At 32.6% G+C, this 23748-nt stretch overlaps 3 protein-coding genes and 1 long non-coding RNA gene across 7 annotated transcripts in view; 2 read left to right on the top strand and 2 right to left on the bottom strand.

Moving 5' to 3' along the window:
* The first annotated feature begins 109 nt into the window (after positions 1–109).
* On the top strand, positions 110–1628 carry LOC105256889 (protein KTI12 homolog). Its single transcript, XM_011267166.3, has 5 exons — positions 110–374; positions 468–729; positions 817–955; positions 1026–1088; positions 1372–1628. The coding sequence occupies exons 1-5, from the start codon at positions 203–205 to the stop codon at positions 1567–1569; spliced, it is 834 nt and encodes a 277-aa protein (XP_011265468.1). The 5' UTR covers positions 110–202; the 3' UTR covers positions 1570–1628.
* Positions 1629–1870: 242 nt separating this feature from the next.
* LOC105256888 (carnosine N-methyltransferase) lies at positions 1871–5238 on the bottom strand. Its single transcript, XM_011267165.3, has 7 exons — positions 4739–5238; positions 4158–4365; positions 3699–3856; positions 3281–3421; positions 2824–2986; positions 2512–2745; positions 1871–2444 (listed from the first exon to the last, which is right to left on the bottom strand). The coding sequence occupies exons 1-7, from the start codon at positions 4852–4854 to the stop codon at positions 2283–2285; spliced, it is 1182 nt and encodes a 393-aa protein (XP_011265467.1). The 5' UTR covers positions 4855–5238; the 3' UTR covers positions 1871–2282.
* Positions 5239–7551: 2313 nt separating this feature from the next.
* The window catches only part of LOC105256887, a 72451-nt gene continuing 56254 nt past the window's right edge, over positions 7552–23748 (top strand). For all 3 annotated transcript variants that reach the window (XM_011267164.3, XM_011267162.3, XM_011267163.3), the window contains exons 1-2: positions 7552–7811; positions 18517–18653. In XM_011267164.3, the coding sequence (XP_011265466.1) occupies positions 7809–7811; positions 18517–18653 (140 nt within the window). In that variant the 5' untranslated portion in view covers positions 7552–7808. The remainder of the gene's footprint in view (positions 7812–18516; positions 18654–23748) is intronic.
* Positions 20644–23748, bottom strand: part of LOC112639334 — a 78613-nt gene continuing 75508 nt past the window's right edge. The window contains exon 4 of one of the 2 annotated variants that reach the window (XR_003123447.1): positions 20644–20929. This is a non-coding gene — a long non-coding RNA (uncharacterized LOC112639334). Of the gene's footprint in view, positions 20930–22660; positions 23492–23748 lie in introns of those variants that run through there. The other variant, XR_003123446.1, reaches the window with a different exon arrangement.

Genomic DNA, 23748 nt, shown 5'->3' with positions numbered 1-23748 from the left:
GGATAAAATTATTAGAGATGGTCAACTCCTTTTCTCTCCATGAGTGCGTTAAATTCATTCAATTATCAAGTATCTGTTGACTCGTAGGTTATTGAAGAACAGTGACGTTATCGACCGTTTTAACTTGGAGTCTAATGACATGTGTTACACGTGAAGAAACTTCCTCTATTTATATTTCAGATAATTATTATATTATGTTAAAATGCCATTGATAATAGTAACTGGTGGCCCGTGCAGTGGTAAAACGACGAGAAGTCTTGAACTGAAGAAATATTTCGAGGACAAATTAAAGGATAGTGGACAAAATGTGGAAATAATTAGCGAACACGATGCGATAATTAAAGCAGGCTACGATAGAAATGTATTTTACGCAGGTAAAACAAAATGGAAATTAGGATAAAATTTGATAATTTTACAAATATTCAAATTGACTTGTTGAACCTAAATGATATATTCATCGTGTCCAGATTCCAAAAAGGAAAAAGCTGTCAGAAGCGCTATAAAATCCGACATTCAACGTAGGCTCAATACACGCGATCTACTGATATTTGACGGCAGCAATTACATCAAAGGATATCGGTATGAACTTTACTGCATGACCAAATTATACAAGACTCCTCAATGCACAATATACTGTGATTTACCAGTCGAGTGCGCTTGGTTGTGGAACGATAAACGAATTGAGTCAGATCGATATAATAGAGAAATCTTTGATTCACTTGTAGTAAGGTAATTGCACAGTAATAAGAATAATTATAAGAAATATCTCAAGAAGTTTCCCTTGAAATAAATTTAAAAATTTTAATTTTTCAATAGATACGAAATACCAGATAGTAAAAATCGATGGGATTATCCACTTTTTGCAATTACATCAGAGGATGAATTAATGTGTAATGAAATTTATAAATCGTTATATGAAGTCAAATCACCAAAACCAAATCAAAGTACCCAATGTGTTAGTATTTTTTTTTCCTCAGTATTTTCTTTTTTTCTTCAATATTTTACATAAACATTTATATTTTCAGCCACCGTTAGCATCTACGAATTATTTATACGAATTAGATACAATAACAAAAGATGTAATAAACGTAAGTGATTTCATATATCTATTTACAATAGCAATGGCAATGGCAAAAAGAATTCATCGTCATATATTATCAGCATCATAGAATATAGTCATATAATATAGAGCATAATAGTCATATTTTTCTTGCGCCTTCTTTTTTGTTTCTAAAACTGTGTTCATTGTACAATATATATAAATATATATATATAAAGTACAATATATATATATATAAAGTATTATAAGGTTTGTAAAATAATTATGAAGATAGACGCTAATGATAAATACATATTTTTCTTCCATCAAAGGCAATATTATCGGCGCAACGACTGGGAATAAACAATGACATAAAGATACCAGGGTCTAATGTGACTGTACAATGCACAGGCACACCAGCAAAACTAATGAGATTACGGAGACAGTTTTTAACTTATAGTAAAATGCAGCAAAGTGGAATCGATCAAATTGCCGCACTATTTGTACAATATCTTAATAAAAACTTATAACAAAGCAGAAAAATGTATTAGGTATACATATTTGTTTCATTTTCTAATTTTAATATAATTATTTTACATACACACATACACACACATACATACGTAATAACATTGCTTGCACATGTGTGTACAATGTACAATTTTATATATATATATATATATATATATATATATATATATAAAATTATATATAATATAATTTTATAATATAATTATATTATATATTTTATATATATATGTGTGTTTAAATAAATATATATATACATATATATATATATATATATATATATATATATATATATGATGTATGTATATATGTGTGTGTAGTTATATATGAGAATCACTGGTTTTTAAATATTTCTAAACCTTTGTCAGAGTATATACTTTTGATTTCAATTATAATACAATGAACAAAATATACCTAGATTAGATATCTCTGGAGTTATGGTACATTGATAAATTTTACAAAATGGCTATTGCTTTTGTAAAAATACTGAAACCACAATCTATCATAGTACCACTGAAAACTTGTTTGTAATGAGTCTTGAATAAATTGACAAAATAAGGATAAAAAAAGAAGAAAAAGTATAAGTCTTATGTATTATGCAGTCGCAGAACTATTTCCACAGTCTGAGAAATTCGAGTGCACTTAAATAATAATTTTTCAGCGTTCAATATGTTTTTCTCTCTTTTCTCTTCACATGTAAAATAATTTGCTTTATTCAATTCTCTTGTTCTTGCGCACCATTACTTGCAGCGCCGTTCCGATTTATGGTATCAGGTTCATGAGGTTTTCGACATACAAAGTATACACTATTATATTCGCATTGTAACATGCTATTAATATTCTGAGCATAACGAGTTTTCACCTGTATTTTTTCCTTCTGAAAAAATATACAAATGCTACTTTTATAAATATTTAAAAAAAAGAAAAAAGGGAAAAAAAATTACCTCCAATTGAAAGCCAAAACCTAGAATAACGTCACGGATCGAATCGTAACTCGGCTCGATCGATTCTTCATTCGGTAAATCGCTAAAATGATATAATAGCGGTCCGAGATTTATCCAAATTCCGCCTGGTTTCAGAATTTTATAAATTGTCTCGATAAATTGCACAACATTATTGGCACAGTCTATGAAGAAACATGTCGCGACGCAATCCCAATGATTGTCTTCCGTATAAACCTAAAATAAATTTTATGTCGATTTTATTAAATAATCTTACTATTACAGTTACAATCTTACATTTTATATTTAATTTACCTCTAGAAAATCACCCGCAGTCATAGAGAATTGCGCCGTTCCCGGAAGATCGCTTGGGCTTACATCGGGAAAAGAAACCGCTTGTGTTTGGTGTTCCGGTTTCAAGTTATTTGTGTACTGATGTACCCATGGATGTACTTGATACAAGTTTACATCCCTACATCTATATTGAAAAAAGTTATGAAAAATCGCGCGATAAGCATTATTATTATATATTAGTCACTGAAAAAAAACTTTGGTTGAAAAAGGCAAAATTTATTTTGCCCAACTAAATATATTGTCAGATATGTTGAAATAAATATAACTAAGATATTCCGAAATAATTTGTTGATGTAAACAAAGCTTATTCAAATCATCAAAACAGAGAGTTCAGTACAACAACGTACTACAACAGAATATTTTTTTGGTAAATTTTCAAATTTTTTTTTCAGTGTTGTTATATATTATTATCACTTACTTATTTAATACAAAGTTTGATGCAAACAACATAAATAAGGAAAATTCATTTCCTTGACAAGTGTATCCGCGTTTCGCAATTTCGAAAGCGAGTCGACCCAGTCCTGCGCCAGGTACTAAAATATGCACGTCCGAAGGCGTACTAAAAATGTATTCAATGTATTCAATATCTTTCTCTTAAATTGCAATGTTGTAATGCAATTTAACAAGGGAAGCTTCCGTAACATCTTAAAGATTTTAAGTCGAATTGCAATTTTCTCATTGTCAAACGTCTGTCCATTTTATTAAATACAACTCTGTGACAAAAGAACAATCGCCTAAAATCTCTGAAGCATTTTGTAAGTTTCCTTTGTTTTTTCTCTATTTTTTTTTTATATATTAAGAGTAATTGCTTACACAATAATTATAGATTATCATACCAATGTTCTAATGGGAATTGATATAATACTTCGTCTATGATTGGTTGATAGCATGCTTTTCGTTCTTCGGCACCTTCCACACTCCAATCCCGAACCAATTGCCTAATGGTGGCTTGAACTTTCTCTTGATCTGCCATAACAGACCGTGGATTTAATATCTGCAATCATAAATTTATTTCAATGGAATACTATTGTAAAAATATATGTGTAAAACATTGAAAAATTTAAATAACAAAAATGATTAATATATTTTAAGATGTTGTTTATGACATAAATGATATTGATAAAATTGTATTGGATAATCAGATTGTAAATATAAGTTTATATTTAATATATAAACTTATATTTACAATCTGATTATCCAACGAATAAAGTATTAGATTATCTAACAAATAAAGTATTAAAGAGATAAATATCTAATATTATATATATAGTATTACAGAGATAAATATCTCTTACGCTGTCAATCTGCGCAGTAGATGGGCATACATTTTCAAATATATGGGCTACATCCTTTATTATAAGTTTTATAATTTGATCATTATTCTCAATGCATCGTTTTACTTCTTGTAAATGCTCCTTGTACTTTGATAAAAGTTTCTGATGATGCGTTGGTAGATTGAGAAAGTAGGATTCCGTTTTTCTTACCCGTAGCAGAGAGTGTGTTCTGTGCAAAGAAAAAAAAAAAAGATTATAAATGAATAAGAGCGTGAAGCTTTTATTGTAGCAAATTCATACTATGTAATTTGATAAATATTATTTATAGAGTTTCATACATTATAAAGGACGATTTCTATGAATAATAGTAACTTGCAGAGATTAAGATTTTCTTTTAATAATAAATAATTGTTAATACAGCGAAAGATCTCTGGCGAATGTCTCTTCATGGAGATTGATGTAACTTCGATAAGCGACAAGTTTTCTTAACTCCATCAAACCGGTCTCTCGTTAGTGTTCATTACAAGAAAAGAACACAGAGGAGCTCGTAGAGGACAGATAAGGGGATTGGCATCGACCTATTTCTCTCGTCGGACACTCACTTGTAATATCTGAACGCGGCGACGATCCTTTGAAAGTGTTTCCGCTCTTCCTCATCCTCGTAACTATTGTGCATTCTTCTCGGATGCGGACTCACCGTCGTATCCATCGCTTCCATCTTTATGTTGCTTTATGTTCTTCTGCTTTATGTATAGCACGCGCGCGGGTCTTGTTTTGTAATGAATCTTTCTCTCTCTCTCTCTCCCTTTCTTTCTTTCTTTCTTCCTTCCACGCGCACAGACACCGTTCTCACAGCCACGGTCGCTGTTATTTACACTTTCTACACTTGAAATTTAGCAAATGAAACATACATGTTCTTCGCTGAAAGGAAAAAAAGACGACGAAAGAAACTTGCGCGAGAAGTTTAATCAACGGTAGTTTCGTCTCATTTACAGTCTTTTTTACATGTTTTCCGCATTTATAATGAGACAAATGTTAATTCTTAAATCACATACACACAAGCACATATGTACAGAACATATGGTAGTAAGAGATGGAAGACGAAGGAGAGGGGGAACGAAAAGTCGAGAGGGGAGTGGCGAAGAGAGAGAAGGAGAAAGGAAGAGAGTGAGGAAAGAAGAAAAGAGAGGAAACTTTGTTGAACATACCGATTGGTCATTTTCGTAAGAAATTTTTAGGACACTAGAAATTCACCATCTGACATCCAATCGATGCGTTTGGCAGATTTATCATATGCATCGTAGTGCCATCTTAATTGCAAAGAAAGAACAAAAATTAAAATTTTTAAATCTCGGTCAAGTAGGGTTTAAATGTCCAAGGTTTGAATCTCGACTATTAAGGTTCGAATCTCCGCTAAAGAGATTGAAAAGAAAGAAAAAGAGAGAGAAGGTTGTGTGCACACTCTCTTAAACGAAAATATTCAAGTAGTAACAAATTTTTATCGAACATTATTTCATTGATCTATGATAAAAACATTCACATTTTACTACTTCATCTTATGTTTGACTATAATTATGACAATAATTATAAAATTCTTAATAAAATTTTACTGTTTGCTGTAATATACTTATAAAATCATTAATACTTATCAATGATATTAGATTAATTTCATATAAAATAATATAATATTATAAATGAATAAAAATTAAATAAGCCCTTTAAATTTTGAAAAAAGAAACAACGCGAGTAATTTTCTACAATAATATACAACATTGAAATAACTGAAATAAATTAAACAAATAAAATAATTATATTTTGCTCGCGTAGGGTGAGAAGACGCTCTTATATATAATGTCTCTTAACATTTAGAAGGATAATTTAGACTTTATTCACGACACGTCCCACGTTAATTTCGAGGGAAATGTGAGCTTCTCTCATGTTTTAATCTATACACCTACTTTCTACAAAGCATGAGCAATTCTAATTACTCTTCAAAAAAACGTCAAATTTAATTATCGGAAATGCATTTGAGAAAGAAAAATTTTGCGTGATATAATATGAAAAAATTTATCCTTCTTCGTTTATTAATTTAAACGATTATGAAAATCAGATTTGGAAATAATTCTTATTAATTTGTCGATATTTGTCAATAATGTATGACTAGCAATTTTGGTTAGCAAAAATTATGTATTTTGTAAATGTTTGGTATAGTCGACAGAAGAATATTATACTGCTTAGTATTCTTCTAGATAATTTCATTATGAAATATTTATAGAGATGAATCAATAAGTCGATCTACCTGATGACATTATTACTAACGTTAGTAGTAAGCAATAACATATGAATAATATGAATATATGAATAATATGAATCAATTATACGAAATTATTCTTTGCGCAAGATTACTTCTGCCAAATGGCAAAAGTTTTGTTTAAATTTGTGTGCGATCGCAAGAATATTATAGATTATATTATAGAAAAGGACATGGGTGTATTCGTCAGGATATATCAAATTTTTCTAGAAATTAATATTGATCGCGTATAAAAGTAAAATCTTGATCAATAAGAAAACACAAAAATTTTATATTTTGTTTCATATTAAGAGATTGAGTAGATCAAGATCAAATCATTAAAAATTTTTTTTTCCCATTAATCCTTCTAAAATTACAAGAATTTTAAGTCTTTGAATCTGTAAATATATATGTATATTTTTATAAAAATTAAAATGACGACAAACGCGATATTTCACCTTCATAAAGAAGGAAAACTAGAATGAGTAATGTATATGTGCGCGTCTGTGTGATGGTCTGACTCATCATTGATCGCTACTACTTAAAAACATGCATAAGTCTGTGCAGGTACGGCTGTAACTACTTGACACAGGAGGTGTCTCTCTTTCTAGAGTTTTTTTTTTTAAATCATAATTTTCAACGCACTTGACGCATTAAACACATTCCATATTATAATTAATAAACCTACAGCAAGATCTAAAAATTGTAGTTGTTTGCATCAGCTTCTCTTTCTCTCGAGAGAAAAACAAATGCAGATGATACAAGGTATGAATTTCCCAGTAGAAATCACGTATTGAAACATATCGTATCGTTGACTCTTGAATATCAAGGTATCAACAATCACATGGCACTTGGCGAATGACTCTTCCGATCCTTCCGAAAACGCTTTCGCGTTGAAGCGACGAGATGTCGAGATCCTCTTTCTATTTGAAACAGCTGCAAAGTCGCATCTCGACAGATGCAACCCTTCGGCATCCTAGAGGAGAAATTGCAGCGAATTTCCAACGGTGGCGTATATATGCCGGCATATATATGCCGTCGGAGCCGTCGCGTCGGTCGTCCTCGGACGTCTTCGGGTATCGCGTCGACGTTCCATCGAGGCGCAGCCGACAGTCGGTGGCCGGACGTCGCGACGCGTATATCGTATCGGTATTAAACGCGCGTCCACTTCCGCAGGGAGGGGAAGGGGGGTGTCTCCGTTCTTCCATACGATCTCTCCGTGGGCAAAGAAGGAAAAAAAGAAATACCTCGATCCCCGTGAAAATTCCCGCCAAGGCCCGTCTACGCGCGACCATCCCTCTCGTCGGATTGGAGAACCTCCGGTGAAAAGAGCGCACTGCGGAAATGCGTGACAGCTATCGTTGCTTACGCGGTTGACACTGATGGTCTGTATCTCAAAATTTTCTCAATGATTAGTGAGTCTATCGTAAAAGGCGAAGGGGGGGTTGAAAAGGGTCTCTAAAAGCTCTTGCTATTCAGACTATTGGATGTTCGTACCGCGAGAAGGGTCGGGAGGGATGATATAGCGCGCGACGCAGGACGATCCTGCCTTGTCGTTGTTCAAGAGAGTGATAAATGTCAGGGAAGATCACTTATTATTTTTTTATATATTGAATCTTTTACGATAGAAATTTAATATAAGAATGTAATGCGCGAAAATAACTATCTTAAATATAGTAAGAATAATGTGACAAAGATATAGAGTCTCGTATAAAATAATACAATGTTAAATTCGATAGGAAAATATTTTTATATTTACGAAAAAGCCAAAAGAAACAATGGAAATTCAACGGTTATTTTTCTTTCCGGAAAGTAAACGAAGAAAATAAAACAAAGATGGAATACAACTCGAATAATGGGTTTATCATTATTCGAATAGACAGTTTTATTTGTGTAAAAGATTCCTCATCTTTTCACGGTGATGAAAAAACAAGGGATTCTTTCCTCGATTAGAACATTTTTTTTTTCGCGAAAATGTGAAAGTAGAAATGGGTAATGTGATTATTCGGGGGAATGAAGAAATCTCACTGCTATTTAGATCAAGCAGGGAAAGAAATCCTTCGGTATATATTATTAAAGTCTATAACAATTGAGCAGAAAATGGAAGCAATCCTCTTTACGTCGAGATGTAAAAGTAAGGGTGTGAATAGCTGTGCGTGAGGGAGTGGCAATCTTTGGATTATTCAAGTAGCACGAAAAGGCATTTATTTTTATACGTACTAGAATACACTGCGGTGAAAGTTCAATGAGAGAGGGTACGAGTGATCGCGATGCAGGGTGAAGAAGGTAAAGGCGCCTGAACGCGCGGCTTCGGAAAAGGCGCAGAATGGGAAATGAAGTCTTGCCGCATTATTCGAGCTCTACGGAAGAGAAAGTTTGTCTTTCGTATTTTCGATGCAGATTTTTCGCAGCAGCGCGCAAGAAAATTTCCTTGTTATCCACTAAATAAAGCCGTCATGGAGAGAGAAAGAGAGAGAGAGAGAGATGGTGCTTTTGATATTATTTAATGGGATAATTAATTCAGGATTACGAAAAGCTTTTGAAAAGTGGCGGCACGTTTCTCTCTCCCTCGCCAATCAAAAAACGCAGATTAAATATTGGATGTTTGGGAGAAATGTTAGACTGTTATCTATTACATCACTATCAGAGAAAGCTTATCGGATAGTCGATTCATATCGATCGAATTTTTAGATAGGTTCATGCGCGCAGGATCTTCATTTGCAGTGAGAATTTTTATTCTACTTTTCACATTCATGCGATCTGTTTTTTGCAATGCGATAGAAATATTATATATTATATATTACATTAATCCTACATTGCATATGTGCCTGTATGATTTTAATTACATGTGACAAAAAATTTAGAAACATGTCACAATTTCGATATTATTTTATTTCTTTATCGGTTTTAATATTATATAAGCATTACACACACACACACACACACACACACACACACATCTTCTCATATAAAATTATTAAGAATTGACATGATTTTTATATAATAGGAATGTTACGATAAATATAATGACTGCATCTTTAATTAAATAATTATTAACGAAAACTACTTGTGAAGTTAAGACGAGACAATTAATGGCTGGAATAAAAAAAATACGACATAAAAAAAGAAGCTTTGTATAAGCTTTAAATGAATATTTTTATCCGTTTTATTTACGTTATAGTAAAATGTATAATCGGACAGTTATGATACGCATATGATTATACAGCTATCATAGCTATCGCTATAGCTATATCATGTCTATAATTATAGTGATCAATAACATGTGTGTATTATGTAAGCACCTATCTCGCTCTATAACTTGCTTATGGATAGCGTGAATAACGACGATTATGTAAATTTGGCACAATTGTTCGGTTAGAGAGTAAAGTAGACCGGTAATATGGCTATATAGTATATGCTGTGTTTTGACAGAATATGTCGATAACAATTCGATTTTACTGGTAGAATATTTCATTGGATGAATGCTTGAAAAAAATGCGAACTACTCCTCGCGCAGTTAAAATGTCCATAAAAATGTTCGCGTGCGCGCTCTGTGTGTGTGTGTATGTGTGAACACATTGCAATTCAATTTCTTTTTCTTTTTCTTTTTCATCTTGTATTGTTCACTGATTCCCACTTTACAGTAGTATAAATCGCACTTAGTTCAATATTCATCGACGGGAAAATCTAGGATTGTCGTCGAGAGCTATCGTGTTTTATCGTGCTACCTCTCACAGGGACTTTTTCGTGATTTCTAAATCTGATAATAAAAATAATAGCAAAGAAGGAGAAAATATGTTGCGCGTATATATTATTTCGATATAGAGTTAGAGAGATGTTATTGATAAAATTACATTAATATTTTAACTATTTGCATGCATTGAAATAAACGAAGTAGACGCGATGATCAAATTTTTCATTAAGATTAGCACAAGAAATAAACAAGATTAACATTAAGATTAGCAAGAAATAAAATAATTTAATTAACAAGAAATTAATTAGCTCTTTATTCGTTTTAATTATCGTCGTAATTATCGTAACACTCTTCTTAAAAGGAATGTTTAATGGGAGTGTTACGATAATTTTGTAAATCTCTCTTTAATATATCGCGCGTTTCTCTTTAAATATTCCATCTTACTTTATTTATCATCTTCAACACATTAGCAGAAATTGAATAATTCAAGACTTAACACACTCTGACCGTCTATGGCTAAAATAAAAAAAACAAATCGAGATCTTTCAAATACCATTGCTAGTAAGCGTGAATCAAGATTATGTCGAGAGGGCTTTTAAGCTTTCCAATTTTTCTCTCTTGGTCTCGCAAAGTTTTTCGATTTGTTATTACAGCTTATTCCTTACCATGTCGGAAACTATCTGTCGATTTCTCCTCTCAAGCATTTTTCGTCTTTTATCTTTTAGTCTTCTCGATTAATCCCCATCTGTGCAATTAAATCTCTTTCCAACTAATTTACGATATTATCATAATCTCAATTATGTGCAGTTTTTTATCATTTTATGACTTAAAAAGATTCGCATAAGATAAATATTTAATATCTATGATGGTGCCATTTCACACTTCTATTTTTATGATTATTTATAAATCTATTTTTTTTCATGACGTTACAAACATGTGTATTCAATATACAAAGTAATCGATTTTATGATATTATCAGTCATCCTAATTAAATCTGTTTTAATAAACATAGTGCAATACATTATGAATTAATAATAAATGATTGTATTTTTTACTTAGAAAAAATAAAACAATACTAGAATTTTTAATTGATTACAATCTCATGCAAGACTTGTGAAAACATTTAAAATAGATTGGATTTATATTCTAAGAGATTGTAAGTATCATGTACGGATATGATTTAGATAAAAAAATTAAAAATAACTAATAAACATTTTTTTTTAGAGAGAAATATTAATGGAAAGCTACAATATTATAGAGTTAATGCAAATAAGTTTAATGCATATTTTTAGCTGATTTGGTGAATAGAGAATATGATTAGCTATAATTGTCTAACATTGTATTTTATTGCTATAATTGCATAAATAACGAATAAAGTAGCTTGCGTTAGAAATAGTCCTTGAAAGCCGATCATTTAAGTGAATTAACCAGTCGTTAAATGTCGAAATGCAAATTTAATACGCTTACGCATGTAATGACTTTAGTGCGATAACAAAATTTCATGGAATCATTCGTGGGCTTAATCGAATTTATCATTAGTGAACAATAGTCGTATATTTTTCCTCGACGAAATAATTTTGCAATAATTACGAAAAGCTATTAATCGGTTTAAACAATCGAAATGTTAATATCATTTATAGGAATTAATAAATGTTTGTAAACGAGTATTATACATGCTTCGGTAATGCATTATTAATTAAACAATTACAAACTATTCTTTTATGGATCTAATCATTAAGTTAAATTATAAAAAAATATTTTTACTTTTAAATATAGGAAAATTATTTTCTCGTATATTTCTCAAGATGATTCTTATTACCGATTGTAATAATCGGAATTGAATCATCGGAAAAAAAATCAAGCACGAGTGTCATAAAATAATACTCGGGCTTGATTTTTCCGATGATTTCTTAATCGCAATCGGTAATGATCAAAGTTCACAATTCTGAAGGGATGCTTCTCCACCTCGCAAGCATGTCATCGATATGTAACACGCTGAATCTCCGTGCGCTATGTTACATTCTGCGCCAAGGATTCCATTAATTTCCATCCAAGTTCCTCGTAGCGGTCGTTGAAACAGTTGTCCTGAATAGTTTCCGTAGTTTGCAATGTTCGACGACCAAACCGAATACGTCGTCACATCCGGGTGCTTATATATTACATTTCTCGAATAGTTTTCCAACACGTGACAAATTTATAAATGTCATTCAACGATCGCATGCATTCAACATTATACAATTTGAAATTCATGTCGGCAGGAAACAATAGAAACCTTATTCGTGTACATTTCTCTAGCGAATATTTATCGTAGCACATCCGTTAATAATTTAAACGCTGCGCGATTACGAGACTCCGATGAATAATCCCTTAAAGTCCCTTTGTGTCGCTTCATTATACAGTTGTTTACGTATCAAATGGCCACGATGGAAAATCCAACGGGATCTTTCACGAACACCAGAGTTAGGCAAATCCCTGTAAATCAGGCTCTGTTTGCAGCAGTCACTCACCCATAATCCACACCTTCCGACTCGGTAACCAAGCCGGATAGATATTGCCTTGATGAATGTAATGTTGACAAAAATCCTTCCAAACTGTTTCGCGGATTATCGCCAATTTTCTGGGTGTTAAATTATTTTCGAGATGGTTTTCTTTCTTTATAGTAAACAGTGTAGAAAATGACTTTTTTAGTGATGAGAAAACTTTCAAGTCATCCTTCTTGTAATGTGATATAAAAAGGATGACAACTTGTAATGGCATAAACAGTTGTAAACAGATAAATATAAAATAAAATTTTAATTTTGATTATTTAAAAAAAATTAACAATATGAGAAGACGCAATAGAAAGTAGATTATATTACATGAAATTTTTAATAATCTCTAAATTATATTTACAGTCTGAGCGATATAAAAATTGCATCGAATATTTTTGAGATTTTTGGAATGTCATACACAGAAAAAAATAAGTGTCGAATCAAAATTTATACACTTAAATTAACGCGTTCATTGTTTCGTATATACGCAACAATTTATAATCTTCTTAGAAGAATTTAATAATTTTAAATTTCAACAATATTATAGTCTTATTTTAATATTGTAATTGTCATCTCAAGAATATATAATTATTTAATTCTACTTTAAGAAAATTATAATCGTTGATTTAAAAATGTTATTTTCCATCTAACATTGTTTCTTTTACATTCGAGAAAATTAAATCTTAAATCATAAGAATATATTTTTCTCGATTGAATTATATAAAATGGCTTCATTCAAGTAAGCAATTATTCAAGCAATTATATTTTTCTTAAATTAACATAATATAATCTCATTTCAAGATTTCCACGTTAAAACTAAATATATTTTCAAAACGAGAATATTCTTTTTTTCTGTGTATGTGTCTAAGAGGACGTGGATTAAATATTTTTCAATCGCGTCATGTTAAATCAGATCACACGGCTTAATATTCTTGCCTCATTTCGATTCTAGTGCGATCCATGCACGATACAATCATCGAGCATACACTTGACCACACACGTGGTTGCACTGCATGCTTGCACGCATTGCATGCGGTATGCATTTTCATGAAATTGTGCCACATAGTGCCACTGCGTCATTATCCGGAATCCTACGCACATTCCGTCGGTCGTTTCCGCCTTCCAGAAAATGCAGAAATTGCATTTTCATTCGGGAAGCTGGGCACAAGTTTTCACGACGCACTAACAAATGTGGCTTGCAACATTTTTCTCGTTGCTTTTAGCGCTCTCGTAAAACAGCGCGGAAATCCGAGATTCTCGTTGCTCGTAGGATTTACACGAGCAAGACAAGAGAAAAAAAGAAATGTGCTTTTCCTACAAAAGAGAAATCTCAATGTTGCAAATATGTATACACACGCACATACACGCACACACACGCATACACTCAACTTTTAACACAACTTTGTATTTAAATTACGATTCGTAAACTTTGCGAATAAAAGGCATTATAGTGTTTATTATAATAAACCACGCTAATTGTTAGAAAAGTTGTGTAATATATGTACCATTTAAAGGTATAAAATAACTTATAATATCACACACGCTTCGTGCATTAAAATAAATAATTATACGTAAAGCATCAGAGATATATTCCTTGCAAAATAAGCAGTTGTTTTAAAAATTTTTCCTTAAATTTATCCGCAATATCATCTTTCTGCTTGAATTCAATGTGATTTCTTCAATATTATATCAATAAACGCGTCATTAGGAGGCATTCATAGATCAAATAAAATTATGATTTTCGTGATTGAAACTTTATTGAGACTGTAACAAATTGCGGAAAAGTTTCTTTATAGCGATAAAATAAAGCTTAAAACAGTTATTTTGTCCCTCCTGTCTTCCTCCCCCTCCCCTCTCTCTCTCTCTCTCTCTCTTTCATCCCCCTCATCTGTCTCTACATTAACTTAATAATATACAGATATAGATATTTCATATCTTTAGGCATTGCCAGCAGCTAACTCATCATTGCCGGATAATCTCTCGATCCAAGTTCATAATCAATGTGTTTCCAAAGTTTGGTGGGACTTGTTATCATTTTACGTCGGGATATATAGCGGCTCTCTTATTAATATCCTACATAATATCCTGTACCCGTTTTTTTTACTTCTTTGTTGCTAGATTACGAAATATTGATCGGGAAGCGTGGATAGGGTAATATTTCCCAAGTTGCTCAATATCACGTCGACATCAACGTAGAGTAGAGGAGGGCAAAAAGAGGAGTTTCCAGCGCAAATAATTGTTCAGCATAGCGAAACTGGTAGCAAACAACATTTTCTGGCTGTCGAGGCCCATCAAACAGCCGACTGAAAACTAAACGAAATCGAAAATCCAAGCGAGCTAGACAGTTATTAGTCGATCGTAAGGCCATTCGTTGCTGAGATTGAATGCTGATTGACTTCATTTCGAGATGTTGCGTTTCTCTCTCGTGTTTCCTATATGCGACATTAATGATCCTGTCTTAATAAAGCGCGGTTATTATAAACGTAGATTTCTTTTACAAATGTAAATTTCATTCGACGTGTGGATAAAGAATCGTCATTTCCTTCAATACAATTATGTGACTTATTCATATATTTGGTAGATTATTAGAAAATTAAATTACAGATTATTTAATCGATATAACACCAGATTATTTCAAACGTATTTTATCATTCATTGAGAAATGTAACAGATAAAGAAATTATAATATGATTAATGATATCTTGATAAGAGAATTGTGTAATTGAACTTATTTTAAAATTTATCCAAGAGGCATTGCTATACACAACTGTTGTCAAGTAAAACCCTATTTATCATGCAACTCTTTTTTAGCTCTAACAATTCTCGTTAATAACGTTGCGTTTCTAATAAAATTAAAAGGTCAATAGAAACTTTCTTGGATCTAACAAAATTTATCTCGTAAATATTTAGGAAAGCTTTCACATATGGGAAAGTTTTCTTCCAATATTTTACTTTTATTTGTACAAGTTTGCTATGCTTTCATTTGTTATGATCGCTGCGAACAATAAACCGTATTCAAGAGCGCGCATAATTCTTGATAAATCGATAAAACTCGAATGCGTTCCCGGTTGTAGGCGAATCGAATAAACGAACAAAGGCACTTTCTCCGTTTGGGATAAACGAGCCGTATTTGTCGTTCGATGGTCGCTCGATGATTTCAAATGACGAAGTTTTGCGCGGCGTGTTCCGCATCTTTTCTCATTGGAGTAGAATACACCGCGGCCGCAATGTCACAACGGATCACTGACAAGAGGAGAGATTGGCGCATTGTCCCTGTAAGCTAGAAAATGAAGCTCGTTTAACTCATCTATAAATAACGGCTGCGTATTGTCGCGGATAACATTTTTCCTCAAATTTCCGCAACATTGCAACAATCTCTGCGATCTTAAAAAATGCAAATTTTCCTGGAAGAGATTTAATTCTACATGTGTACCCATTGTGTTGAGGCAAACTTGTAAGAAAGCGCAATTCACTAAAAAATTTATATAATACTATGCTTCACAAACAGTAATTTGTATTCCAACCGCTCCGTTGCGATAACAATGTTTTACGACAGTTGCATTCCGCATGACATGAATTTGTATGATGTATAAAATGGAAACGATAATAAACTACGCCTCCAACATATCGAAGGCATATCGAAACCATGTTCTGACCTGAATTCTCAAAAAAAAAAAAAGCCAAGAAGACGCAGCATCAATCATTGTCTACATGCTATATCTTCTTGCCAATACTATCGGGTATATGGCTCGATTTATTTTGACCTACTCCCTAAAGTCATCAATTTAAAATCATGTGCAAATACCTGCTGGCAAAAAAGTGTGTTTAAAATATTTATGATTATTAGACGATAAAATGCAGATTGAATAAATCTTTATGTGCAATATTAACGTCCATATCGGAAAATCTGGCGAAACACCGATGTAAAAGCTAATATTAGAAATTCTTCGAACGATTAATAGGACTTGAAGCGAAGATGGTCAAATATGTCCCGATCAAATACGTTTCCATATGGTGCCTTTAATTGTGTCGTATTTTACAGCGAGAAGGTAAAAAGCGGTCTTCTCGTGCGTCAGCAGTCACAAATAATGTTGATGTGTACATAATCCATATTTATGCTATTATTTCATACTATATATATTTATTATTATTATATTTTATACTATTATTTTAAAAAGCGGTCTTCTCGTGCGTCAGCAGTCACAAATAATGTTAATGTGCACATGATGCATATTTATACTATTATTTTATACTATATATATATATATATATATATATATATATATATATATTACTATTATATTTTATACTATTATTTGTAATGCTTTCTCTAAAACACAACGTGAAAATAATTTTGCAGTTATAAATAATGAAATTATTTATTTTAATTAATTGTATACCATCGTTACATGACATTTTAATTGTGACGAAAAGTTGATGTCGCACGAGACAAAATAATAAAGTCTTTCCGCATATCAATATTAATATTAATTTAACGAATAACCGATATACGACCCACACGTTTTATAATTTCCGAGTAAATGCAAATTTTGTCTAATTTTAATCCGGTTATGTTCGTGTTTTAATGTAAAGGCAGCTTTGAGCATCAGAGCTTGTTACGTGTTACCTAACCAATCCACTTTGATCCGGTGAGAGATCGATGAATCGCAACGGATCCTGTAATGGAATTTAGCCCTTTCAGCGCAGAAACGAGCTTATATAACGGCTTATTGCGAAAAATGCATTAATACTAAGGAAATGTAAATTATATTAATCACGGTAATAAACTCTACGCGCGACGCTCTTCCGTTCGATAAAGTTCTCTCGTATCAATGCTCGCGATTAAATACAGCATGATTAAATTAAAGCGACTTGGCTATCGCTACTTCTCTTATCGAGAGAATGCACACAGAAAAAAAGACAGTCTTGCTTTGAAAATATATTTAGTTTTAACATGGAAATCTTGAAATGAGATTATCTTGCGTTAATTAAAGAAAAATATAATTGCTTACTTGAATGAAACCATTTTATATAGTTCAATCCAGAAGAATACATTCTTATGATTTAAGATTTAATTTTCTTGAATGAAAAAAAACAATGTTGAATCGAAAATAACATTTTTAAATCAAAGATTATAATAATTTTCCTAAAGTAGAATTAAATAATTATATATTCTTCAGGTGACAATTACAATATTCAAATAAGACTATAATATTGTTGAAATTTAAAATTATTAAATTCTTCCAAGCAGATTATAAATTGTTGCGTATATACGAAACAATGAACGCATTAGTTTAAGTATATAAGTTTTGATTCGACACTTATTTCTTTCTGTGCAATATCTTCTGATGGTGCTTCGATGCATTATTGCGATTCTTCGATTAATTTCGAACGATTAAATTTATTATGTCGCGTTATACTCGTTATTCCCCTTGAATTGCGGCAAAATTGCAACCCGACTGATTCCTCTAACTCGAAGAATCGGCACGATCTCTAATCGAATTAGACGTGTGCGGCGGGGCGCATTAACCCGGACAAATAGATGGATTATTGGAATGAGTAGCACAGCGAGAAGCTAATAGCATCAAATAACTCTGAATTTATGGCGAATGCTCAGTGATTGAGATACAGGACCGTGAATAATCGATCCGTTTACCCGTGAAATTTAGCTGCTTTTAGATGTTTCGTTGCCATTAATCATATTCTTGCATTCTGATGTAACGACGGTGATCGAAATCAAAGAGATCGGCTCGCTTTGCGCGCCTGGCTTTGAGAAAGTGTTTTCCCTCCTGCTACGATCTAAAATGATTTTCAGAGTTAGTAATCCTAACGAGACACGCTCTAATCTATTGATTACGTTTACAGGTGTTGGGAGGATTAGGACGCAGGATGTCGAGCGGCGACAAGGCTTCACCAGGCCTAACCATCGATCGCGCCGCTTTTTTGCTTCTGCGAGTGAAAAAGGCTTTCAAAAAGAAAAAGCAGCAGCGAAAAGAGAAAAGGTGAGTGGTTGGCCCGTTAATTTAACCGGTCGGTCGACGGCTTTTGCGATGAGCGAAATGAGAAAGGCGGAAAAACTCGGGATAGAAAGCAAGGAAAATTACTTTCAAACCCTTCTTCCTTTTGCAAGCTAGATGCTCTAATCTATCTCACTCGACAAGCTGATTTTGACGTGGGGACGTAAAGAATTTGTTGATACGATGCAAAATTGTTACTTGTCTCAAGATGCTTTTATTCTCTCCCGCTCTCTTTTGTCTCTTAATTAATTTTGACACATCGCCTTTATACTCTTTAATCCCGCTCAGCAGTTGCACGATGCATCTTTAATGCAAAATCGCATTATGCATAATCTATTGACGCCCGAGGCATCAAACAGAATTTACAGATTAAGCTTTGCATCTTGGAATGAAGAGGATAACGCTGATAAGATTGATCGGTTTATAAAGAAAGGAGTTTTTATATCGCCCGCAAATATAATTCGCTGGCGTATTATATTATTATCAATTGTATTAAATCAATTGTATCAATTGTACAATATTATTAATTGAAAGAAAAGACTCGGTGGTCAATCGCTCCAGAATGACTGCGTGATTTCTGAACTCTTCGTACATGTAGATAGAATCTGCGAATGGCTTTCTAAATCAGTTAAGCTTCGTTTGACTCTCTCGAGATTGGTAAACAATCCCTCTCACTGTCGGACGTAATTCAATCGACGATAGATTGGCCCAAATCCAGCTTATTGAACGGGGCGCCAAAGTCCTCCGTTATCTTTCATAATCTTTACACAAGCATTGCACATTGCTCGGACATCTAATCACGAATTCGCGCACGAGGGAACGACAGTTTCGTTTCGTCTGCGACATTAATATTTTACGGCAGCTTTGAATATTCATAGAGCATCTATTTGAATATAAATACACGCAGCGTCTCGTCTTCCATTTAATCTGGCATTCTGGCATTCTCAATCATCTTTATTTAACTATGTATTATCGGCCTAAAATTTTATGTTTATCTCATTCGTGAATTATACACATCGAAATGTTATTGTTCCATATATTTTTATCAGGACGAAATTATTTCTATAATTCTTCCTTCTTTATTATTTTATTAAAATGGCAGACATATTTGGCTTGAGAAATTTGGATATTTGAAATAATTCTCGCAAATTTAAGCTTCAAATTGCAATTAATAAAGGAGAGATTGTCGAGTAATTAATTTTAGCCCCAAAATACAGTTTCCTGAAATTAGGCATCTCGTCGATCCTAATTTCAGGACTGAACTCACTCCCTAGTGACCTAGGCATTATGAATTCTTGATAACTACTACCAAAGCGCAATTGTACACTTGGTATGCGCGCAGAATGGTAGGTGCGAAAATTGCGGCGGGTTACAACTAACAATCAAACATATCACGTATCGAGACAGATGTGTATTTATACTTTCGACGTGCCACGACTGCAGTTCATTTCGGGAAAATATGCAAATACATCTATTAATATCCGCGCTTCGTAATCCCGACTACGATAGTAGACAGCAGTCGATTAAATTTAATCAGCGGATGGTATAATCTAATAATAGTTACATTAAACTGGCTTCAAAGTATTCCCGAGTGTTCCAATTCACACGCAGATCAAAAGGTTTTTCGTTACCAGCATACTCTCTTTACCTCGTTCGGACAGTGATGAAGCATCTCCTCGAATTTCTCGGCTCGTTTTACCTCTGATGCGTGAAAAACGGATTCTGCAACATGTCGCTTAAAACATTTTGTATCATGTCGATCGCATCGACGAGAAGGGGACATTATACAGTTGCGGAAACATAATCTTTATAATAAATGACAAAAAATTATACTATAATAGCTATATGTTAGTCATAATAACTATTGTCATATTTCATTTCGATTTATGGGAAAACCATGTCATACGATTTGCAGGATTTGTTTTTATTAACGGCCACAGCTTATATGAGTAAAATTCATGATATTATTCGCAATATCTGTCACGACTATCTTAAATATTTCAACTATTGAAAGATTAAAATTTTTTTATTCTTTTCTCAACATGTATATGCGCATCTTGAAAAATAACGGGAAGAAAAGTGCGGGAAAAGCATAGTTTAAAAGGAACGCGATGAAGATCGTAAAGATAAAGGATAGTCGTTCCTTCGTGCTTACTCAGACTCCACATTTTTCTCAAGGAGATCGTCCTGGGCGCGGCGTGGGTGCAGATAGATCGAAGGTAATATAGTACGTGTTATACGAGGCTCGCAAACTCGAATATCTACATAAATCAGATAGATGAAGCAAATGAGTAATATAAGTGAAAAGGAAATATATAACATAATAAAGCATAATTATTTTTTCATTCTTTGATTTAGAAATATGCAAAATACAAAATATATACATACACAGAAAAAAGGACATTTTTGTTTTGAAAATATATTTAGTTTTAACGTGGAAATCTTGAAATGAGATTATATTGCGTTAATTAAAGAAAAATATAATTGCTCGAAAAATATAATTGCTTACTGAAGCTATTTTATAATTCAATCATCATATAATTCAATCGAGAAAAATATATTCTTATGATTTAAGATTTAATTTTCTCGAATGTAAAAGAAACAATGTTAGATGGAAAATAACATTTTTAAATCAACGATTATAATTTTCTTAAAGTAGGATTAAATAATTATATATTCTTAAGGTGACAATTGCAATATTAAAATAAAACTATAATATTGTTAACATTTAAAATTATTAAATTCCTCTAAGAAGATTATAAATTGTTGCGTATCTACGAAACAATGAATTACTTTAAGTATACAAGTTTCGATTTGACACTCATTTTCTTTCTGTGTATATATTAAAACAGAGATAAGTGTGCTTTTCTTTATCCTTGTAATTGGATGACTTTTATATTACGCGTCTATGTCTCATTTCAAAAATTTTCCAAGTCAATTGTGATTATCTTAGTCCGCTGGTACATCTAGTAGATTGTCCCGAGTTTGTGGACTTAGGTAGAATAAATCGTGTTATATTTGCTGTACGTGTACTGGGGTATACGTATAATTATGGGGTTACTCCTGGAAGTTATCTTGATAAATTCAACCAACTCTCTGAGGGCAGTATGCAAATTGACCAACTATTTGCTGAAGAAATAAGCAATCACGCGGAGATCACCCGTCGCGATGCATTAAATATACTTCGCGCAATGCGCTGTATCTTAATTTGATTACATATACACATCAAGAGCATCATTTACTGTTTCAAAATTCAATTTCTCTTTGCTGGTGTTATTTACTTAATTAATGCAATTTCTTTGTATTTTTGCTATGAGAAAAATGTGTAAACGGAATGTGTAAACAGCAAACTATGCTTTCCACGTTTACAGAGATAACAATCTTTCTTTTTCTGTATTTGATATGATGTTTTTTTTCAAAATCATAGTATATTGAGCATCGACAGATTTTCAAATTTCAATGTATATATTATAATTTTGTAAAAATTAAATATTCTTACAGGGAACACATACAGCTGCATATGCGTATGTTGAAACTCATTTTGTGAAGCTCCAGTAACCGAGGCGACGTAAAATAGCGTTAAACTCTGTTAAAAAATTCGGTATAACGTTATCAAGTAAACGTTTGCAAACATTTCATTTGCCTACATTTCAAGATTAATGGCTGCATTTTAGCTTTGACTCAACGTGACCCACTCTTCGCTCCATCGTGCCCATCATTTTATTCCCTAATGGATATTTCCTGCGAAACGAAGACTAGGTCAAACGTAAAATGTCAAAGAATATAAAAAAAACCAGAAAATCTTACATATATTATATAACATGCCGCATTTATCTTTATTATGAAGAAGCTCTTTTATCTAAATAGAATATGTTTATATATATAATATATATATAACGTAACGCGTCAAATGTAGTATAATGTAGAAAATAAAGATAAAAATTATGGAGAAAGCATACATGAATATATTTTCTTTTCCATTCTTTATTCTTTTAACTTGCGAGAGAAACTGAAACACTTCAAATCCATAGTTATTGGGGCTCGCGTTACTTTTTAAAAGCACTGCATTTTTTTTGTCGACGTTAAGACTTTTTTTTTAGCGCACTTAATCCTCATTTTCCAATGCTACAAGTGTTCTCGATAGATTCTGCATGCGTGATAAAGCATAACGGAAAATTATATTTCGCCTCGCGAATACCCATTTATTGATTTCCATTACATGTATCGCTGACTGGCTACAATTCATTCGCGTCGAGTAACTTTAACGATCATCGGGCTGTACATTTAAAAAAAAAATGAAACAAAAATAGTTATATTTGCTTGTCCATTACTGTTACATGAACGAGTATACGCTTTAGTTTATGTGTTTCTCCTAAAATCCAATATTAGTGATTACAGCTCGTTCCAACTCGACTTGCCTTTGCTTCGCTCATCGTTTTATCTAATGGATGCCTTTTGCTTAAATGAAATCAGGGGGAGGTCAGGGTCATTCGCTGCACTCGTGTAAAGGACCTGGTTGTCGTTATACCCGTTGATGCGACGTAAACGCGGAGATGGTACTTGACGCGCGTGACACATCGTTGAGATATACCTCGCGTGTGCACGCGTGTGCACGGTGGATATGTACACGTGTGATGTTTGCGGAAACCCTAGGTCCGCCTGGTTAAATACGGATGTAATGCATGACACGTCGTTGGATCTTTGCGATGGGGTTTCTCATTTACTTGAAAATGCACGTAATTTGTGGAGGTTCCATTACAAACTGCGCGAGGACGCGATGGTGAAAATGCATACACAAACAGGTTCGCATATTTGTGTTATTCCTGCACAGAAAAAAAGTATCAAGTCAAAACTTATATACTTAACCTAACGCGTTCGTTTTTTCGTACATACGCAACAATTTATAATCTTCTTAGAAGAATTTAATAATTTTAAATTTCAACAATATTACAGTCTTGTTTTAATATTGTAATTGTCACCTCAAGAATAATATAATTATTTAGTTCTACTTTAGGAAAATTATAATCTTTGATTTAAAAATTATTAATTAATTTAAAAATAAAATAAATTAATTAAATTA

This window comes from Camponotus floridanus, unplaced genomic scaffold, assembly GCF_003227725.1.
Source record: "Camponotus floridanus strain SB8 unplaced genomic scaffold, Cflo_v7.5 scaffold58, whole genome shotgun sequence".
NCBI lineage: Eukaryota > Metazoa > Arthropoda > Insecta > Hymenoptera > Formicidae > Camponotus > Camponotus floridanus.
This window is presented reverse-complemented; position numbering and strand designations above follow the sequence as displayed.

What these genes read in the sequence shown, in the direction of transcription:
- LOC105256889 (XM_011267166.3), top strand. Translation starts at nt 203, where the DNA reads ATGCCATTGATAATAGTAACTGGTGGCCCGTGCAGTGGTAAAACGACG. An exon ending in TAGAAATGTATTTTACGCAG is followed by an intron (nt 375 to 467) that starts GTAAAACAAAAT and finishes CATCGTGTCCAG; the next exon opens with ATTCCAAAAAGGAAAAAGCT. An exon ending in TTTGATTCACTTGTAGTAAG is followed by an intron (nt 730 to 816) that starts GTAATTGCACAG and finishes ATTTTTCAATAG; the next exon opens with ATACGAAATACCAGATAGTA.
- LOC105256888 (XM_011267165.3), bottom strand. Translation starts at nt 4,854, where the DNA reads ATGGAAGCGATGGATACGACGGTGAGTCCGCATCCGAGAAGAATGCAC. An exon ending in CTACTGCGCAGATTGACAGC is followed by an intron (nt 3,857 to 4,157) that starts GTAAGAGATATT and finishes TTATGATTGCAG; the next exon opens with ATATTAAATCCACGGTCTGT. An exon ending in CTGCGGGTGATTTTCTAGAG is followed by an intron (nt 2,746 to 2,823) that starts GTAAATTAAATA and finishes AATTTATTTTAG; the next exon opens with GTTTATACGGAAGACAATCA.